This window comes from Carcharhinus amblyrhynchos, chromosome 22 (assembly GCF_965287045.1).
Source record: "Carcharhinus amblyrhynchos chromosome 22, sCarAmb.v2.hapA, whole genome shotgun sequence".
In the NCBI taxonomy this organism is placed as follows: domain Eukaryota; kingdom Metazoa; phylum Chordata; class Chondrichthyes; order Carcharhiniformes; family Carcharhinidae; genus Carcharhinus; species Carcharhinus amblyrhynchos.
The window spans coordinates 46,411,474-46,432,091 of record NC_137345.1 but is presented as its reverse complement, the minus strand read 5'-3'; the positions used below and the strand labels follow the sequence as shown (position 1 = coordinate 46,432,091).

At 44.1% G+C, this 20,618-nt stretch overlaps 1 protein-coding gene across 1 annotated transcript in view; it reads right to left on the bottom strand.

The window, feature by feature from the left end:
* Positions 1-20,618, bottom strand: part of LOC145357116 (signal peptide, CUB and EGF-like domain-containing protein 3) — a 347,330-nt gene that overhangs the window by 187,651 nt on the left and 139,061 nt on the right. Inside the window, exon 4 of the mRNA XM_080210261.1 lies at positions 5,796-5,930. Within this exon, the coding sequence (XP_080066387.1) occupies positions 5,796-5,930 (135 nt within the window). The remainder of the gene's footprint in view (positions 1-5,795; positions 5,931-20,618) is intronic.

Genomic DNA, 20,618 nt, shown 5'->3' with positions numbered 1-20,618 from the left:
GACATAAGAACATAAGAACTAGGAGCAGGAGTCGGCCGTCTGCCCCCTCGAGCCTGCTCCGCCATTCGATAAGATCACGGCTGATCTTTTCTGGACCTGGGTTCGATTCCTGGCTTGGGTCACTGTGTGTGTGGAGTTTGCACATTCTCCCCGTGTCTGCATGGGTTTCCTTCAGGTTCCCCGGTTTCCACCCACAGTCAGAAAGACGTGCTGGTTAGGTGGATTGGCCATGTTAAATTCTCCCTCAGTGTACCCGAACAGGCACTGGAGTGTGGCAACTAGGGGGATTTTCACAGTAACTTATTTGCAGTGTTAATGTAAGCCGACTTGTGACACTAATAAATAAACCTTTCCCGACAAGCTTCCATTTTGCCACGTCTGTGGGTGGCGGAATTTTCCAGCCATTCACACTGGTGGGATTTTCCAGTCCCGCTGCAGTGAAGGAAGATTTGGCAAGGCACCAAATTCTCCATTCTTGCTGCAGCGGCCTGAGAGGCTGTGAGAGGCCTGTGGATGAAGATGAGGATTTTGACTTTGATGCATTGAGAAATGGGAAAGCCAGTGGAGGTGAGCGAGGACAGCGGAGGCATGGCCTGCAGTAGGATGCAGGTTTACAACCTGGGAGAGGGGCGAGGAGAATCCTCAAGTGAACAAGGTAATCGGGAAGGATCATTGCAGCAGCAACAGCAGCAAGGCAAGTGTGCAGATGGGCAATGTTTTGGGAGTTTTGGAAACGTGCAGTTTGATCAAGACGTGCAGCTTGAAGCTCAGCCGAGGATGAAATCAAACCTCACGTCAACCTGAGTTTGAACAGTTAGAGATCGGAGGAAGTGAACTGGGGCTAGAGCATGGTAATGGCTTCAGACCCACTGATAGGTTGAAGCAAGTATCAGCCTTGCTGACAAATAAATGCTGTACAGACACTACTCACTTTGCTCTGTCCTGCAGCTGGACACTCTGTTTGGTTTTACGGGGTATCTGAACCAGAATGCAGCTGAAGAGGGTGCAAAAATCTAAATTAACGTACATGAAAATAGGCATCAAAGAATTCTGCACATTCCATTTACCTCATGTAATTCAGGGACAGATCGGCCCCAGGAACACCAGGCATTACTGATCCTGAACTGCCACTCTGGGGCTTGTACAATGAAGGTTGCTACCACTAAGGAACAGCTTTCTATTCCGTATAGAACGTAGTTGAGCTACTGCTCTCCTGTGCTCAGAGATACAGGAGTCTTCAATCCTGTGCCAACCACTTTCTTACGATACGTCTTATTCAGAATCATAGAATAGAATCCCCACAATGCAGAAGAGGCCATTCAGCCCATCAAGTTTGCACCAACTCTCTGGCAGAGTATCTAACCCAGGTCCTCTTCTCCACCCTATCCCCATAACGCTACACATTCCCTATGGCTAATCCATCCGACCTAAACACCTCAGGACACTAAGGACAATTTGGCATGACTAATCCATCTAACCTGCACATCTTTGGACTGTAGGAGAAAACCAGAGCACCCAGAGGAAACCCATGCAGACATGGGGAGAATGTGCAAACTCCACGCAGACAATCACCTGAGGCTGGAATTGAACCTGGGTCCCCGGTGCTGTGTGGCAGCAATGCTAACCACTGTGCCACCATGAAGCCCAAATGGAGGGAAGCAGTCACAAATAAGCCCCTTGACAGCGGCTGAAGAGATTTGCCTGACTTATTCCCGATCCACTAACAACTGGTTCCCTACCTAAGAGCAAGTATCAACCGACAAGTATTCCGTTCGAGCTCAAACAGAGAGAGAGGAGCCACTCGGTTAGAACAGCACAACCTTCCATTTGCCACAAGCTCACAGCTCCCTCCTGTTCATCCTGCTCAGTGCTCACTCCAGGGAAAACTACACTGATGCCGAGGCTCCCATTTGGGTTGTGGCCAAGTCAGCTATAAAGTCAGTAAGCACATATTGAAAGGACTTGTTAAGTTTAAGTAGGTGATATGGGAGTACAAAATGAAAACTTGTTGGCTGCTGCCTTGTTAAAATATTAATATTCATCAGTAGTTCCCAGCTGTAAAAATTCACTCCCCTGTAAAAATGCATGAAATAATCTTTGAACAATTCCAAGGAAACGTCTCTGTTTAACTTTATTTCTCTCTCTATCGATGCGATGCCGATTGTTTTAAAATTTTGATTTCAGATTTTGATGGGATTTTAATTTTATCTCATACTGTTGATTTTTCTTCCGTGTGGCCTCACTGTTTTACCCATTCCCTTAGAATGTCTGGAGCCTTAAGATCCCATAGACCCCGGAATTTTGTTCCTATCCTGCTTGTGTCTGACAGTGTTCCGGGATCACTTGGATAGGTGCAGGAAGGTGGGATTAGAAAGGGCACCTGAGTGTCCTCGGGCTGGCATGAACAGGATGGGCCAAACAGCCTCCTTCTGTGCTGTAATCAGTATTTCCTCAATGCTCTGTTTATATTTCAGACTTCCAGCATCTGCTATATTTTCCTTTGGTTTTCGATAGTGTTTACACTCCACATAAGCCTCCTCATGTTCTGTTAGTTTAATGAGGAGATATTGTTCTAATCTCCTGTTTGAAGAGTTTTCAGGTGACACACTCAGCAAATAATGAACTCATCTCTGTTAAAACATCCAAATAAATATTTTGTTAACATTCGGCGTATTATTTATGACTAATTCTCTAATTGTAAAACTACTTCAAATGGCAGGTCGATCAAGAGGCTCTCACCCTATAATCCAGCAATATTAAAGCCAGTATAGAAAGATGTACAGGCATTTCATATCCGAACACTGTCTTATTAGTAATCCATCTAACTAACTTCTGTTTGCCAAGGTGTGAACAGCTCAAAGGAACGGCCAGGAGGGCACAATCCGACACAAATATGAGCTGGTGCTTGGTGTTTGCTTCTTCCAACAGAGCAAGTTGTAAAGTAACCTCACAGACTGACTGACATCACTGTCTCTGGGCAGCACAGTGGTTAGCACTGCTGCCTCTCACCGAGAGGGTCCTGGGTTCGATTCCCAGCTCGGGTTACTGTCTGTGTGGAATCTGCACATTCTCCCTGTCTCTGTGTGGGTTTCCTCCAGGTGCTCTGGTTTCCTCCCAAAAGGAGATGCTGATTGGGTGCACTGGCCATGCTAAATTCACCCTCAGTGTACCCGAACAGGCGCCGGAGTGTGGCAACTAGAGGATTTTCACAGTTACTTCACTGCAGTGTTAATGTAAGCCTACTTGTGACATGAATAAATAAACTTAAACTTAAATTCTCCCTCAGTGTACCCGAACAGGCACCAGAGTGTGGCGACCCAGGGATTTTCACAGTAACTTCATTGCAGTGTTAATGTAAGCATACTTGTGGCACTGATAAATAAACTTTTGACTTGAAGTCAGAGGAAGTTCACAAATAATTACTGTTCTGAGATAACTGGTCAACACTTCGGCCAATTGACCCAGCGCTGATACCAGATGGTCACTCCTGTAAGATGTAGCAAATCCATCATTGGTTGAATTCCATAGGATACGTGGACAGTATATTAAACCTGATACAACACGGCCAATTTCAAGTGGAACAAGGGACATTTTAAAGACAGTATTATTACATTCAAGCAAAATGGCTACAAACCAGACATTGGAAAATACAACACCACCAAGGAGTGAACAAAGGGGGCCATGAGTCATGGCAAAGAGGGTTGTGGGGGCCTGGAATGCACTGCCAAGTAGGGTGGTGGAGGCAGACACGCTAGGGTTATTTAAGACTTACCTAGGTAGGCACGTGAGCAGAATAGAGATGGAGGGATACAAAAGAATGTTCTAGTTGATGCTCAAGACCCTCAGGACGTTCCTGGGAATTAATAGATTCCTATCGGCCGTCCAACAAATTTTATGGCTCACCTGTCTCTTACGTTGGAGCTACTGGGGATCTCCCATGAATGCCTGTACAGGCTGTTGTACGTTTATTGATGTCTCTTTTTACATCCACAGGCGATTCGGTCCACCTTGTTGGCCAATAAGGAGCATACATGCGGTGGGTCGTGCGAGGCCTGCTCTTGGATGTTGCTTCGAGAGTTGCCTAGTGCTTCACGTCGTTAGTGTACGCTTAAACTGGACCGACTGACGGGCAACACAACAGCTCAGTGACTATCACTGTCTGCTGTGCAGTTACAGGGACCCGGGTCAATGCCTGTGGGAGTTTGCACATTCTCCCCGTGGTTGCGTGGGTTTTCTCTGGGTGCGCTGATTTCCTCCCATCCCCCAAAATCGTGCTTTTAGGCTGATTGGTGTTAATAAATTGTCCCTAAATTGGATCTCCCTTAATCTGGCGCACATATAATTCTCTAAATTTGCACCCCTTTATTGTGGAGTCCACTAGATGTAGACAAAAGTCGTAGGTAGAAGAAGGATTGGAATAAGGCACTCACTGAGTGTTAAAATCGGTGGCGCGGGCTTGTTGGGCCGGAGGGCCTATTTCCTGTGCTGTGTTGTTCTTTGTTCTTTGTTCAAAGCTATCTGACAAGATAATGCAGATGGGTGTTGATAGCACTGACCAACGACAGGACGGACCATGGAAATGGGAATGAGTTTTACCCCAGCTATACAGAATAATGCCTCATTAATGGGAAAACATTTAGCAGTTCCAGGAAACTACCTTGGGAGACTTAACAGCCCATCAGATTCCTCCTAAAACAGTTTGGGCTCTTTGTCATTGAAACTGATCAAGTCAGTTTCATTCTGGAAGCATTTTGCTGTTACTGACCGATCGGAGGGGTCAGCTAATTTTAATTAAGGGAAAGGCCTTGTAAAAATGATCGAACTCTCTGGCCAAGAGGGACAGGAGAGGTGGCTGACCTTTCAGTCGCTAACTTGGAAGGGAGTTCTGTGAAGTTTGGGGCAGGAGGGAGTAAAGTTGGGAAGGAGTGAACTCAGGTGTCCAGCCAGACGACTACTTTGTGGCAGAGGAAAGAACAAGGAAGATCCAGCAGCATGGACTTTAGTCTTTAAAACAATCCGAGGGGTGGTGAGTGTGTTCTCTCAGCCTTCAGAAATCCCCTAATGAGATAAAGGTTGAGGAGGGGTCTAGGATTCTTCTTGTTTTTGTGTAAGCATTTACGTTGTGCCATTAGAGTTTTCTTTCCATAGTGTCTGTGTTTTATTGATTGAGTTTGGTTGGAGTTATCCTTGAATCAATTATTTTTAAATTAACTTTGACTAGTCTCTCTCTCATCATCCATTTTGGTGAATCATTAAAAAGCCAGAACATAACTCTGGGGTACAGAACCATTAAGGGGCTGAGCACTTTGAAACTTCTCACTCAAGCGGGTCTACGGGTCAGGAGTAAAGAGTGGTCCCTCCTCTCTCCCTCTCTCCTGAAGCTGTCCCAGCGTGGCACTTCTGGGTTGTATTTTACTATCGAGAAGAAAGAAAGACACACAATCATAGATGACATCTAGGGTAACCCATGTGGCATAAGGGTGAGCTCACCGGTCAGGAATAAACAGTGAGTCTATCTCCCTCTCTCTTGTGAAGGTGTCCCAGCGTGACACTTCCGGGTAGTGGTTTGAACACCGACAGGAGAGAGACACCCACAGTTATCAGCGGCACCCGAGACTAGTCTGTGTGGAGTAGAAGGGCCTTTACACCCCCGCAGTTAGACTGAAGAGCTGGCAGATTCAGTTCTGTGAATAGAGCACTACGAGAAAAGAGGAGGTAATGCCAATGTAAAATTAGGCAAAACCACCCCAACGTATCTTTAATCCAATGACACTTGCACTAAAATGGAGTCTGACCTTCAGGCCTCAGGATGCACGTGTGCTGGTTGTCACTGAGGAAGAACCCTTCCCGGCATCGACACTCGTAGCTCCCCATCATATTGACGCAGATCTGCTGGCAGCCACCATTACTATCTCCACATTCGTCCACATCTGGTGAAAGAGAATACGGAAACACCATTAACCAAAAACTAAACATGATCCTCTTATTCCACTGCACTGCAGATGAACCTGGTCTCACACAAACCTTCCACTCTCAATCCCTGGAAGTGGGAATGGAAGACAGAGAAATAGCCCCACAGAAAAAGGACAGGAAACCTGTACCCACCCCCCACTTATTGAAGATCAGACACTTGCAAAGATAGAGGCGCTTCCACTGTTTCTCCTTCCCCCGACTGTTATTAGATACCGTGGGAAGGAATAACAATTGGTTTGCTTTGCAACAAAATGTCTTAACCATGAAACAAGTACCAACTGTTTCTCCACATGGAGTGCTCGAATTCTCAGCCTTTCAGTGAAGAGTTCACGTACTTTACCAGCGGGGAAGGGACACCAGTGACAGAAACGGGGGGGCAATTCACCTCCATCGCCTAATACACATCTTCAATTAATCAACTCAACAAACACCGGCAGAAATACTGGCAGGGGCTCCCCCCTCCAGGAACTGAGAAATCTAAAGATAAATTGAAAACAAAGCTGTAAAATTGGGGCGATTAATGACCCAGCAACATTCCTTATAGGAATTCATTCTGTCAGAGGCAAGTCAAATCCATTCTGGCCAAATATATATGCCTTTGAATAAAGTGACAAGTTGCAGTTTAGTATCAAATGATTCTGAATTTATTTAATTACTTGTTGCATCAAATTATTTCAATGTAAACATACATTATAAGATAACAGACCCAATGTTTTGAGTCTGGATAAGACCATAACAGATAGGGGTAGAATTAGGCTACTCGGCCCATCGAGTCTGCTCTGCTATTCAATCATGGCTGATATTTTTCTCATCCCCATTCTCCTGCCTTTTCCCCATAAGCCCTGATCCCCTTATTGAACAAAAACATATCTATCTCTGTCTTAAAGACACTCATTGTCCTGACCTCTGCAGCCTTCTGTGGCAAAGAGTTCCACAGATTCCCCACTCTCTGGATGAAGAAATTCCTCCTCATCTCTGTTTTAAAGGATTGTCCCTTTAGTCTGAGATTGTCCCCTCTGGTTCCAGTTTTTCCTACTAGTGGAAACATCCTCTCCATGTCCACTCTATCCAGGCCTCGCAGTATCCTGTAAGTTTCAATAAGATCCCCCCCTCATCCTTCTAAACTCCAATAAGTACAGACCCAAAGTCCTCAACCATCCCTCGTATGACAAGGTGTTCCTTCCAGGGATCATTCTTGTGAACCTCCTGTGGACCCTTTCCAAGGCTGCACATCCTTCCTTAGACACGGGCCCATATCTGGAGACAGGATGACCCTTCATCAAGCAGTTTCTCCATTTAAATAATATCCTGTTTCTTTTTTCTCTCCCTTCCAAAATGAACAACTTCACATTCTCCCATTTAATATTCCATTTGCCACCTTTTTGCCCACATATTTAACCTATCATTATCTCTTTGTAAACTGTCTGTAACCCTCTTGCAACTTGGCTTTCCACCTATTTTTATGTCATCCACAAATTTGGCTACAGTGCATTCCCTTCCTTCCTCCAAGTCATTAATATATATTGTAAATAGTTGTGGCCTCAACACTGATCCTTGTGGAATCTCACTGGTTACAGGTCATCAACCTGGGAAATAACTCCTTATCCGTGCGCACTGTTTCCTGTCCATTAGCCAATTCTCCCTCCTGCCAATATACTATCTTCAACATCATGGGCTCTAATCTTATGACTTAATCTTTGTGATGTAACTAGTCGAATGCCTTCTGGATTGAGCACTCCTACTGATTCCCCTTTATCCAATTTGGTTGAGACTTCCTTGAACGGCACAACCTCAGGCTAAAGGGGGTGATCCTTTAAAACAGAGATGAGGAGGAATTTCTTCAACCAGAGAGTGGGGAATCTGTGGAATTCTTTGCCGCAGAAGGCTGTGGAGGGCCAGGTCATTGAGCGTCTTTAAGGCAGAGATAGATAGGTTCTTGATTAATAAGGGGATCAGGGGTTATGGGGATGAGAAAAATATCAGCCATGATTGAATGGCGGAGCAGACTCGATGGGTGCTGGGGGAGCGCTGTGTAGGGCATTGGGGGAGCCACTGTGTGGAACACTGGGGTAACATTGTAGGGCTCCAAAATGGCCCTAAAATGTAGGGCTGGCTTTGTATCAGAGTTGCATACTGATAGGTGTCATGATTACTCTGCTCCGCACACTTCCTGCTTTGCCTGAACACTGCAACATTGCCACAATCAATATTCCGTTGGGTAAAAACCCCCTCTCAGGTCTGTGCTCATGCTGGGAACTATTTTGGGTCCTTTACAGGCACTGGCACACCCAAAGTGGGCACCAACAAACCCAGTTTCTTGCCTTGGAATGTCACAGCTCAGGTTTCTGTTGGAACAGTTTGCTCCTTTAGGAATGGAAGCTTCAATGCATGGATTTTATGTTTTGCCAAGAATCCCATCCCCTCAACCCATTAACTGTGTTCCTTTTGCAGAACCAGATCAGTTCTCTTAATGGAACCTGAAGGCATAATTAAACATCGTTAAAAGTTCCAGGATTGAATGCTCGGGTCCTGTATAATTGGTAGCTAACCCGTTACAGCATTTTTAACAAGAAACTAACATTATAGCCAGAGGCAAAAAGGAAAGAAAAAAGTCAACAATGGAAATGTGAAATACAAACAGTAAATGGTAGACGTACAAATCACCTGGAGCAGAAAGACAGAATAATGTTTGTAGCCAATCTCCTGAATCAGGGTCATTTTCTTTTGTTAGTCAGTTATGTACTTGCAAAAAAATCCAATTTTTAACATCACCAAGAGATAAAATGTGATGTGGCTCAGAGAGCTGGCAGCTTTACAGGTACACTCCTCATATCTTATAATAGGAATGGTGAGGCAAACACAGTTTGCCCACTATACCTGGTTGCGTTAACAGTTTTCTTGCTACATTTGCCAGTAATTTACAAACAGGAATGTATCTTCTAATTATCAGCAGTTACACCCAGAATGCCACCAGAGGTAAAGGTTTTTTTCTGAAGTTTTAAAGTTTATTTATTGCTCATAAATACGGCTTACATTAACACTGCAATGAAGCTACTTTTAAATTCCCCAAGTTGCCACACTCCGGCGTCTGTTCAGGTCAATGCATCGAACCAGCACATCTTTCGGACTTTGGGAGGAAACCGCAGCACCCGGAGGGAACCCACGCAGACACGGGGAGAATGTGCAAACTCCACACAGGCAGTGACCCAAGCCGGGGATCGAACCCGGATCCCTGGCGCTGACCACCGTGCTGCCCCAACAATTATGCTGCACAGGTCTGATTCAAACTGTTTGAGGATCTGACTTAGCTTGAAATCAGCAGTGTATTAAATGGGTAAGCGCAGGGTAGGAGCTTACTGAACTGTTCACAATAGTCAGCGTGCTTAATACATTGATGGCAGTAATTACAGAATCCTAATGTCACTGAAAAGACTGTAGAAGCTTTTCCTTGATCACTGTCTTCCTCACTCTTCACTGCAATTCCAAACTTGTGTGTCATTTGCAAATTGTGCCCACCACACCCATATTCAAGTCATTAACAGGTAGTACAAAATGAAGTTGGTTTCTAGGCAACACTGGTGTGTACCATTCTCCAATCCCAAAATCTTGCTCTCGCCAGCACTTAACCAATACTGTTACTGGGTCCAAGGTCAAATGGGAAATGGTTGGTGCCATTTGTCCGACATGGGCAGTTGCCCATGAGAAGGGTGGGCATGGTGAGTGGTGGAGAGGGTTCAGATTTCAGTGAATTGTCATGGCTACACAGTCTGCAACCACAGTAAGAAGTCTCACAACACCAGGTTAACGTCCAACAGATTTATGGGGAATCATGAGCTTTCAGAGCGCTGCCCCTTCATCAGGTGAGTTGTGAGACTTCCTACTGTGCCCACCCCAGTCCAACGCCGGCATCTTCACACCATTGCAACCACAGCTCTACTGGGATCTTCAGGTAGGATATTCTAATTATTGTCAAAGTTAGCTGTTGATTTTGATTTGATTTATTATTGTCATATGTATTAACATACAGTGAAAAGTATTGTTTCTTGCGCACTATACAGATAAAACATATGGTTCATTGAGAAGGAAAGGAGAGAGTGCAGAATGTAGTGTTACAGTCATATCTAGACTGTAAAGAAAGATCAACTTAATGCAAGGTAAGTCCATTCAAAAGTCTGACAGCAGCAGGGAAGAAGCTGTTCTTGAGTCAGTTGGTACATGATCTCAGACTTTTGTTTCTTTCTCCTGAAGGAAGAAGGTGGAAGAGAGAATGTCCGGGATGCGTGGGGGGGTTCTTAATTACGTTGGCTGCTTTTCCTGAGGCAGCGGGAAGGTAGACAGAGTCAATGGATGGGAGGCTGGTTTGCGTGATGGATTGGGACATTTTGTAGTTTCTTGCGGTCTTGGGTAGAGCAGGAGCCCATACCAAGCTGTGATACAACCAGAGAGAATGCTTTCTATGGTGCTTCTGTAAAAGGTTGGTGAGAGTCGTAGCTGACATGCCAAATTTCCTTAGTTGTGAGTGAAGTATATTGATAGAAGAGTCACACATACACAACAATTTTAATTTATCGTATAAATTGTTATTTAGTGTATCTTGTACATTGAGCTGTATAGCTCTTTAAAATGCCACGTAGAGATGCAGGAAATAATCAAGAAGGGTAATGGAATACTGGTCTTTATATCTAGAGAATTGGAATACAAGGACACAGAAGTTATGTTGTAGCTATACAAAACCCCGGTCATCCCCCACTTGAAGTACTATGAGCAGATCTGAGCACCACACCTTAGGAAGGATATATTGGCCTTGGAGGGAGTGCAGCATAGATTTACAAGAATGATCTGGACTTCAGGGGTTTAGTTATGAGGAGAAATTATACAAACTGGACCTGTTTTCTTTAGAAGTTAACAGACTATGGGGTAATCTACTTGAAGTCTTCAAGATAGTAACAGGAAAAGACAGGGTGAAAAAATACAACCTATTTCCACTGGTTGATTCTGGAACTAGGGGGAATAGTTTAAAAATTAGGGCCTGGCTATTCAGGAGCGATGTTAGGAAGCACTTCCACACACAAAGGATGATAGAGGTTTGGAATTCTCCATTAGCGGCAGTTGATGCGAGATCAGTTATCTTTAAATCTGAGATAGATTAATTTTTTTGAAGCAAAAGTACTGAGGGATACAGGCCAAAAGCAGGTAAATGGGATTAAGTCACAGATCAGCCATGATTTCATTGAATGGCAGAACAGGTTCGATGGGCTGAATGGCCTATTCCTGTTCCTATGTGTCAACTCTGCACAGTCCCAGCAGGCGAGAGTGAGTTAGGAAATTTATATTTACTGTCCCATGCTCTTTGCCCAATGGGGTCTAAAGATTCAGCCCCATGTATATACATAACTCAAATCAGTACGTGAACAATGATACTGCTTTCAATAATTATTATATTGTACAGAAACATAACCTACCTTTGCTCACTGTATCATTTGAGCAAATGATATAACATAACACAGGTATTATTTCTCTGGAATTTGGAGATGATGATGGAAGGAGAATTTTGGAGCCAGGAAAAAAAACGCGTGTTCCAGTTGAAGTAGACTTTTTTGAGCATTTTCCTTCCCAACCTCAGATGAGACATGAAGGAATCTTTGTACCTCATGTGTCTTTACCCCCTTCTAACAACTGTAAATACTGTCAGGATACTCAACCTTGGAATCACAGAATTCCTGCAGTACAGGAGGAGGTCTGTTCGGCCCATCGAGCCTGTACCGACAACATTAACCTCACCAAGGTGCTACCCCACAACTCTATACATTCGCCCCACTAATCCCCTGACACTCAGGGTCAATATAGCATGGGCTAATCAACCTAACCCATACATCTTTGATGCAGAGATGCTGGCATTGGACTAGGGTGGGCACATGAAGAAGTCTCGCAACACCAGGTTAAAGCCCAACAGGTTTATTTGGAATCATGAGCTTTCAGAGCACTGGTCCTTCATCAGCTGAGACTCACATGGGTTTCCTCTGGATTCTCCGGAGAACCCAGAGGAAATCCATGCAGACATGGGAAGAATGTCCAAACTCCACTCAGGCAGTGACCTAAGGCTGGAATTAGACCCAGGTTGCTAGCACGGTGAGGCAGCAGTGCTAACCACTGTGCCATTGTGCCATCCCAACTCAACTTACAGGAGAGGCTATTTTTTCAAATTCCTTTTGAGAGCCATGTTTATATTTTCCCCTAAAACCGTTCTGTATGATTCCCCACCCCGTGCCAAATGGACCCAGTACAAATGGATCCAATAAAAAATCCGCTTGCCTTCTGCTGTTTGTTTTCCAAAATAGGTCATATCCGATAGTGTATAACTTGTCAACTTTATACAAAACTACAGCCCATCATTCTGATCGCAAGTTTGCTTTCTCAAGTTACCTACGCTCAAATTAAAATGCGTGCACTGCTTCAGGAATATCGTTCATCTAGTGAAATGAAAAGCAAAGGTAAGAGACTGAGAATGACAGACATTGGATGCTGATGTGGAGACGATATCGTTCCTCTACACACTAGTCAGGCTCCATTCTGTGGCTCCTGGTTGCAGGCGATTTTAGACAAAGATCTTTTTGTCCTTAATGACATTTGAAAGTGTAGTTTCACCCAGTGTTGGCCTGCCTACAGACCCTTTGTGAGATGAAATGCCACTTTTGATGTGGTTGCCATTTAATTCTCTTATCTCTTGATCGTGTCACTTTGATTAATCTTACGCTATCTGCCCTCGAGCACAATTGCTTTTTCTCTTTCCAAGACTGAGTGGTTCAAATAAAGTTTTTAAGTGTGCCCTCCAGCGTTCCCTTAAAGAGGCTGTTCCCTCATCCATCACTGACACTGAGAACTGAAGGGCTGGACTTTTTCTAAGCTTGCTCGGTGAAACTTCACATTGGGCTTATCGAGCCTGGTGCTTGACTCATTGCTGCGAAACATTCTGTCTACGCTCTGCCCTGGCAATGTATGGGTTAGATCCTCGGCCAGCAGGTACATGGCATAATTGTTTCCAGAAGCAGTGAGTAAAGAAAGCCATCCCCCTAAAGCAGCCCACAGATCAAGTCAGTAATGAGTGACCTTGGCAGCAGAGAGATAAGGGAAGCTGTCATACTCCTGACACAGTGAGAAGTCTCACAACACCAGGTTAAAATCCAACAGGTTTATTTGGTAGCAAAAGCCACTAGCTTTCAGAGCGCTGCTTCTTCATCAGGTGAGCGGGAGTTCTGTTCACACACAGGGCATATAAAGACACAAACTCAATTTACAAAATAATGGTTGGAATGCAAGTCTTTACAGGTAATCAAGTCTTAAAGGCATTCAACCAGGTTCTTGAGTTCATGTCACACTATCTGTAACCCCCATGACTTGCCTGGGCTTGCAAAACCTCACTAACTGTTCTGTCTGGAGACAATACACATCTCTTTAACCTGTGCTGAACCCTCTCTCCACTCACATTGTCTGTAACTTTAAGACTTGACTACTTGTAAAGATCCACTTGTAAAGTGGTGGGGGCAGTGGGACGAGAGAATCCTGCCAGCGTGAACGACCAGAGAATTCTGGTCAAAGTGAGTCGGATGGGAGTTGCCAACTCTCTAGAATTGGCCTGGATCTCCGGGTGTTGAAAGTTGATCTTCTGGACACAGCAATGTGTCATCCTGGAGGAAAAAAAATCACTGGGGGTGTGAGAACAGATTTGTCTTTGAACACTTTTCTTTCCCAGATACAACAATCTTGAAAACTGGAAAAAAAAGGTTCTCTGGATGACAGTCAAGCATCATCCAATTGGATAGTGAGCCTCTCTGCTTTCCAATTACTGTAGGAAGGCAGTATATCACAAGGATGGACACAGATGGCAGGAAATGATGATGGGTTGTGAATCCTGGGAGTTATGCCACTAAGCAGTGAGGGTCCTAATGGGCGCTTAGTAAAGTTTATTTATTAGTCACAGTAGGCTTACATTAACACTGCAATGAAGTTACTGTGAAATTCCCCTAATCACCACACTCCAACAACTGTTCAGGTCAATGTACCTAACCAGCACGCCTTTCAGACTGTGGGAGGAAACCGGAGCACCCGGAAGAAACCCACGCAGACACAGGGAGAACGTGCAAACTCCACACAGACAGTGACCCAAGCCAGGAATCGAACCCGGGTCCCTAGCACTGTGGGGCAGCAGTGCTAACCACTGTGCCACCATGTGCTTAACACCTGGTGGATCTACAATGAAGGTGACACAGGATTCCAGCCAGCAGGCAAGAACTCCGTGATCAATATTCAATTCTGTACACCAGACCTCCAAAGGTACATGTAGCCCATTAAGGAGTCACACATTCACTGATCTAACCCATTTTCCTTTATTAACATTGCACTTGTGAGAAAGTATCATTCAATTAACATTTTTTGTAAAATCATTCAAAATGTTCTTGAAACATGTTGCTGTTTCATTTTTTTTCAATATTATTAGGGGTCCAGCACTGCAGCTCGCAAGATATTGCGTTTCTGACAAAGTCTTTGAAGTGCTTCTTGTTGTTGCTGTACATGTCACTACCCTTCAAAAGCATATTATTCCCAATAAAGATTTGTCCTGGAGGGAATAATAATAATTAGTGAAAGCAGAAGGGAGATCATAAAACTCTATTTGGTCCCTTGTTCAGACTGGTTTGTGTTCTCATGACCATTTCTGTAATAAAAATTCAACAGTGAAATGGAATGGGATTAAATAGACAATCAGTGTCATTGGTGGCAGGAACATGACACTGGGTCGGACTGAGTTATATCCCTACCTGACCGTCCTTCCGTTGTCATCAATAGTTAGAGTGAGCTGAAGTATAGTGGTGAACCAGTAACCTTTATTATTTAATTTGTCAAAACTAAGGGTGAGAAATATTAGTAAAAAATTTTTAAAAACCATTTAAGTGAACACACGTAACACACCGGATTACAGGTCACCAATAACCTGTCCTAGTCTCCCCCATGCTGACACTATAGTTACAAAAGCCCACCAACGCCTCTACATTCTCAGAAGACTAAGGACATTTGGCATTTCAGCTATGACTCTCACCAACTTTTACAGATGCACCATAGAAAGCATTCTTTCTGGTTGTTTCACAGCTTAGTATGGGCTCCTGCTCTGCCCAAGACCACAAGGAACTACAAAAGGTCGTGAATGTAGTCAAATCCATCACACAAACCAGCCTCCCATCCATTGACTCTGTCTACACTTCCCACTGCCTCAGCAGCCAGCACAATTAAGGATCCCACGCACCCCAGAAATTTTCTCTTCCACCTTCTTCCATCAGGAAAAATATACAAAAGTCTAAGGTCACGTACCTACCGACTCAAGAACAGCTTCTTCCCTGCTGCTGTCAGACTTTTGCATGGATTTACCTTGCATTAAGTTGATCTTTCTCTACACCTTAGCTATGACTTATGACTGTAACACTACATCCTGCACTCTCTCCTTTCCCTCTCTATGAACAGTATGTTTTGCCTGTATAGCGCGCAAGAAACAATACTTTTCACGGTATGTTAAGACATGTGACAGTAACAAATCAAATCAAATTCTTCCTTAGAAAGTTGCAAAGCAAGAACACACCATTCACCAAGAAGCTGACACTAGATTCAGACAAATTAGTCTGGTTGTGATTTTTTCGAAATTCGCCAGATTCTAGAAGGGTTCGAGTGGATTTGAAATACGCAAATGTAACACTGTTTTTCAAGAAGGGAACAAGGGAGATAGAAAACAGGGAGTTACCAGACAGTTAGCCTCACATTGGTGGTCAGGAAAATGTTGGATTCAATTATTAAGGAAGCCTTAATAATGCACTTTGAAAATCCAAGTCAACCTGAGCTTTATGAAAGGGGAATTGTGTTTGCCAAATGATGAGACATCACTGATGCAGTCATCAACATACCAGAAAAAGAGGTGAGGGAGGGGGCCAGAGTGGGACTGGAACATGGAATGTTCCATATATCCCACAAAAAGGCAGACGTAGTTAGAATCCATATGGGTTTCCATAGCAATATCTGTTATTTGGAGGAAGTGAGCGGAATCAAAGGAGAGTTTATTCAATGTGAGAACAAGTTCAGCCAGGCTGAGATGGGTAGTGTTGGAGCGAGACTGTTCATGGAAGAAGCAGAGAGCTCGCGGAACATCCTGGTGGGGTGGAGGTCTGGAGACATTGGAGTTGGCCTGCTGGAGGTGCTTGACTTGCAATAGTTCTGTAGTTATGAACATAAAATATGCAGAAGGCTCTGTTTAAACTGAGTCCAGAGAGACCAATGATCAGGAACCCTTTCCCAATATACAAATGTGAATGTTGGTTGAAATCTGGTGGGATTTTTACAAGCTGGGGAGATGAAACACATTTGCATAAATGCATGTTGAGATACGGACACACCTGTAGCAGAAATGTTCCTACAAAATGTTAATAATAAACTAATTCTCCTCAGAGTAATGGGAGGATTTCAGAGCAAGGAAGAGAACTGTTGTCCAGGTTTGATCCTGAGGGATACCACTTCTATTTGGTCAAGTTCATTGACTCTGTCTACACGTCTCGCTGCCTCGGCAAAGCAGCCAGCATAATTAAGGACCCCACGCATCCCGGACATTCTCTCTTCCACCTTCTTCCGTCGGGAAAAAGATACAAAGGTCTGAGGTCACATACCAACCGACTCAAGAACAGCTTCTTTTCTGCTGCTGTCAGACTTTTGAATGGACTTGCCCTTGCATTAAATTGATCTTTCTCTACACCCTAGCTATGAGTGTAACACCACATACTGCACTCTCTCGTTTCCTTCTCTATGAACGGCTTGCTTTGTCTGTGCAGCGTGCAAGAAACAGTACTTTCCACTGTATGTTAATAGATGTGACAGTAATAAATCAAATCAAAATCAGATCAAATCATTTGACCATTTGGTGCATCTGAGTTGTATTTGTGGGTATGTGCTGCTTTTACACAGGCTAGCTTAACCAGACGGCGAGGGTAACTGTTCATTGTGAACATGTGGCTCAGTTTTCTGTCCATTGAGAAATGGTTGCTCACCATAGATGGACTGAGAGATCACAGGCACGAGCCCAGATATAAACCAGATCTCATCTGCAACAAGGGGTGAAACTTTCCCATTCCGCCCACCATGGGAATCGCAGTTGGTGGGGCAGAGGCAGTGGGGTGAGGGGACCATGCAAAAGTCCATTGATTTTGAGCGGGATTTTCTGGTCTTGTGCGACCTAACAAAACCCACCCGAGGTACACAAGATCAAATCATTGAATCCCTACAGTGCAGAAGGAGGCCGTTCGGCCCACAGAGTCTGCACTGACTCAATGCTTAAAAAAAATCTACAATTACATATTCTGAGATCTGTTAGCAACTTTTACAATCACAGAAATCTAGTTGTTAGAGAGCCAACTAAAACTAAACACGCTGGTGTAACTATTTATCCCCATTTGAATCTGGTTGAAGAAGCCATTGTCACTTCTAGGAGTTTATAGGATTGCACTAAAGGACCTAATTATTATTTAAACTAATAAAGATGTACCTATGCTGTACCGGTGAGTCTGAGCTTACTCAGCTATACATATTGCTTGGATGACAGCTATATATATTATAGTCTTCTGCTCGGTGAACTAGAATGATCTCTGGAATGAAGAGCTTGTCGTGTGAGGAATGGTTGAGGACTCTGGGTCTGTACTCATTGGAGTCTAGAAGGATGAAGGGGGATCTTATTAAAATTCACAGGGTACTGCGGGGCCTGGATAGAGTGATATGGAGGGAATGTTTCCACTAGTAGGAAAAACCAAATCCAGAGGGCACAACCTCAGGCTAAAGGGGACGATCCTTTAAAACAGATGAGGAGGAATTTCTTCAGCCAGGAAGTGAGAATCTTTGCCGCAGAAGGCGGAGGAGGCCAGGTCATTGAGTGTCTTTAAGACAGAGATGGATAGGTTCTTGATTAATAAGGGGATCAGGGGTTATGGGGAAACATCAGGGCAATAGGGATGAGAAAAATATCAGATGGGAGATCTGTGGATACCAGAGGGCATCAGTAGAGTGCTGAACTAATACTTCACGTCAGTCTTCACCTAACAAATGACGGATGATGGTATGGAACTTGGGAGAGAAAGACTGCAAGGTTTTTGAGCAAATTGATATGGGAAGTAACAAAGTAGAGGTGTTGTGTTGGTAGGCTTAAAAGTGGACAAATCTCTAGATCCGAATGAAATGTGTCCCAGGCTGCTGAGGGAGGCAAAGACCTCCTGGGCATCCATACCATCTCTACAAGGGAGTGTGCTGTGAATACGGTGGACTCTGACACTTAGAGACAGTCATTAATTTCTGGAGGCTGCTGATTTGGAAGGGAGTTGAAGGCAAGCAGAAACTGAAAGCTCAGCTGGCCAAGAGGAGAGCCCAGAGAAAGAGAAGTCAGAACACAGTCCACCTTCTCAGCTAGGGGTCTTCCTCTGTCGCAAATGCAGCAGAGACTGTCATACAAGAGTGGGATTCCTGAGCCACACCAGGCATCCTTAAAAATGACTTGACCATCTAGGCACGAGCCATGGAAAGGCTGGCTGATGAGGTTAGTTCCTAATCTCCCACCCGCTCCTCACCCACAGTCCTAGGGAGATGTGCAGGGGAAGTTTTTTATGCAGAGTGTGGTGGGTGCCTGAAACGTAAAGCCAGAGGAGGTGGTGGAAACAGACACATCAGCTACATTTAAGAGGCATTTGGATGGGTACATGAATAAGGAGGGAATAGAGGGATACAGTCTGAGTAAGGGCAGAAGGTTTTCTTTTTAGTTTAATTAGGGCATCGTGATCAGTACATCATGGCTGACTCAACTCCATCTGCCGTCCTTCCCCCATATTCCTTCAACTCAAAGTTAAGTTCAAATTTGTAATAGGGTGGCGGGGGGGTAACACATGGGCGCTGTCATTCACTTCCAATATCAAATCTTTGGCTGTAACAACTGGCGAGTGAACACACACTCATCTGAAATCAATTTCCCTCTATTTACACAGTGAGGACAGAGACACCAGATCAAGTTCCATCTCCAAGCATTCTCACAGCAGTATTAAATCAGGATAACACAACCAAAAGGGTCGTTAAGTCCAAGTACAGAACACACTGAAAGAATGCCAACGTAAATTGGAACAAAATGGAATCCTGATTCATTCATCTGGACATGTGACTTTATTGGGTAAGAAAACCACAGCCACATTTAGCCGCCTTCAAAAGATGCAGAAATAGTATTTAATAGCACATAGTCAGACAGACTTTTATACTGCATTTGGCAAAGAATAGGGGAAAAGTAACCTACCTCAAAAGAAACACTATTTGATAGAGACCAAAATTCCTGGAAAATAAATGTTTTGTCACATTTGAAGTCTAAATATGTAATTCTTGGCTTCTGAAATACTTTTTTTTTATTATTATTCTGAGTTTATTGAAGTCACTGGCTGGAAAATTCCAAAGGAGTTGAGACTTATTTTACATATCAGCATAAATTCCCTCATATCTTCCTCCACTGTCCCATTGATATCCATTAAAGTCAGACTCACTGTACAGAGGATCACTGTGGAACAGAGCAGGCGAGTTCCAGCTCAGATCTCTGATCTCAGTTCAGGCTGTATCTGAAGAAGTTTTGGCCTATCTGAATGAAATCTCCTGTTATGTCTCTCCATCAAACTTGATTGGGTTAAGGCATCAGTCAAGGCCCATTCCAAAGCTTTCCTTCTTCACAATGGGATGTTTTTCATTGATAAATTGTATTTACACCTGTGTCTGAACTTGGAATTTTCGCTGTCTAATAAAATGGACATTAATAGTCCATGTCACACAAGATCATAACACATAGGAGCAGAAGTAGGCCATTTGGCCCATCAAGTCCGCTGCAACATTCAGTGAGATCATGACTGGTCATAAAAACCCTACAGTGAAGAAGAAGGCCATTCAGCCCATTGAGTCTCCACCAACAACAACCTCATCCAGGCCCTATCCGCCTCACCCCTCATATTCACCCTGCTATTCCCTTAACCTATGCATCCCGAGACACTAAGGGGCAATTTAGCATGGCCTAATCAACCTAACCCACACATCTTTGGACTGTGGGAGGAAGCCAGAGCAGACGCACGCAGACATGGAGAGATCATGCAGACTCCACACAGACTGTGACTCAAGCTGGGAATCGAACCCAGATCCCTGGCGCTATGAAGCAGCAGTGCTAATCACTGTGCCACCCCAACTGAAATGATAATCCTCAACTCCAATTTCCCACCCTATCCCATTGATTCCCTTATGATTAAAAATCTACCTCAGCCTTGAACATATTTAAGGACCCAGCCTCGACATCCCTCAGCGGAAACAGATTCACCATCCCGGAGAGAAGAAATTCCTCCTCGTCTCCGCTTTAATCCCTTACTCTGAGATTATGCCCTCTGGTCCCAGACTCTCCCACATGACAACAGGACAGAAAATGTACAGTCAACGAGGGGAAAACAGTGGCGAGAAAGAAATGTCAAAACTAAATCAGTTTCTCCAGTGTTTTATAGGCGATTCTGTGCCTGTTGAATTTAGTTTAGAGAGATGTGAGGGGAAATGCTCAGACACATCCACTG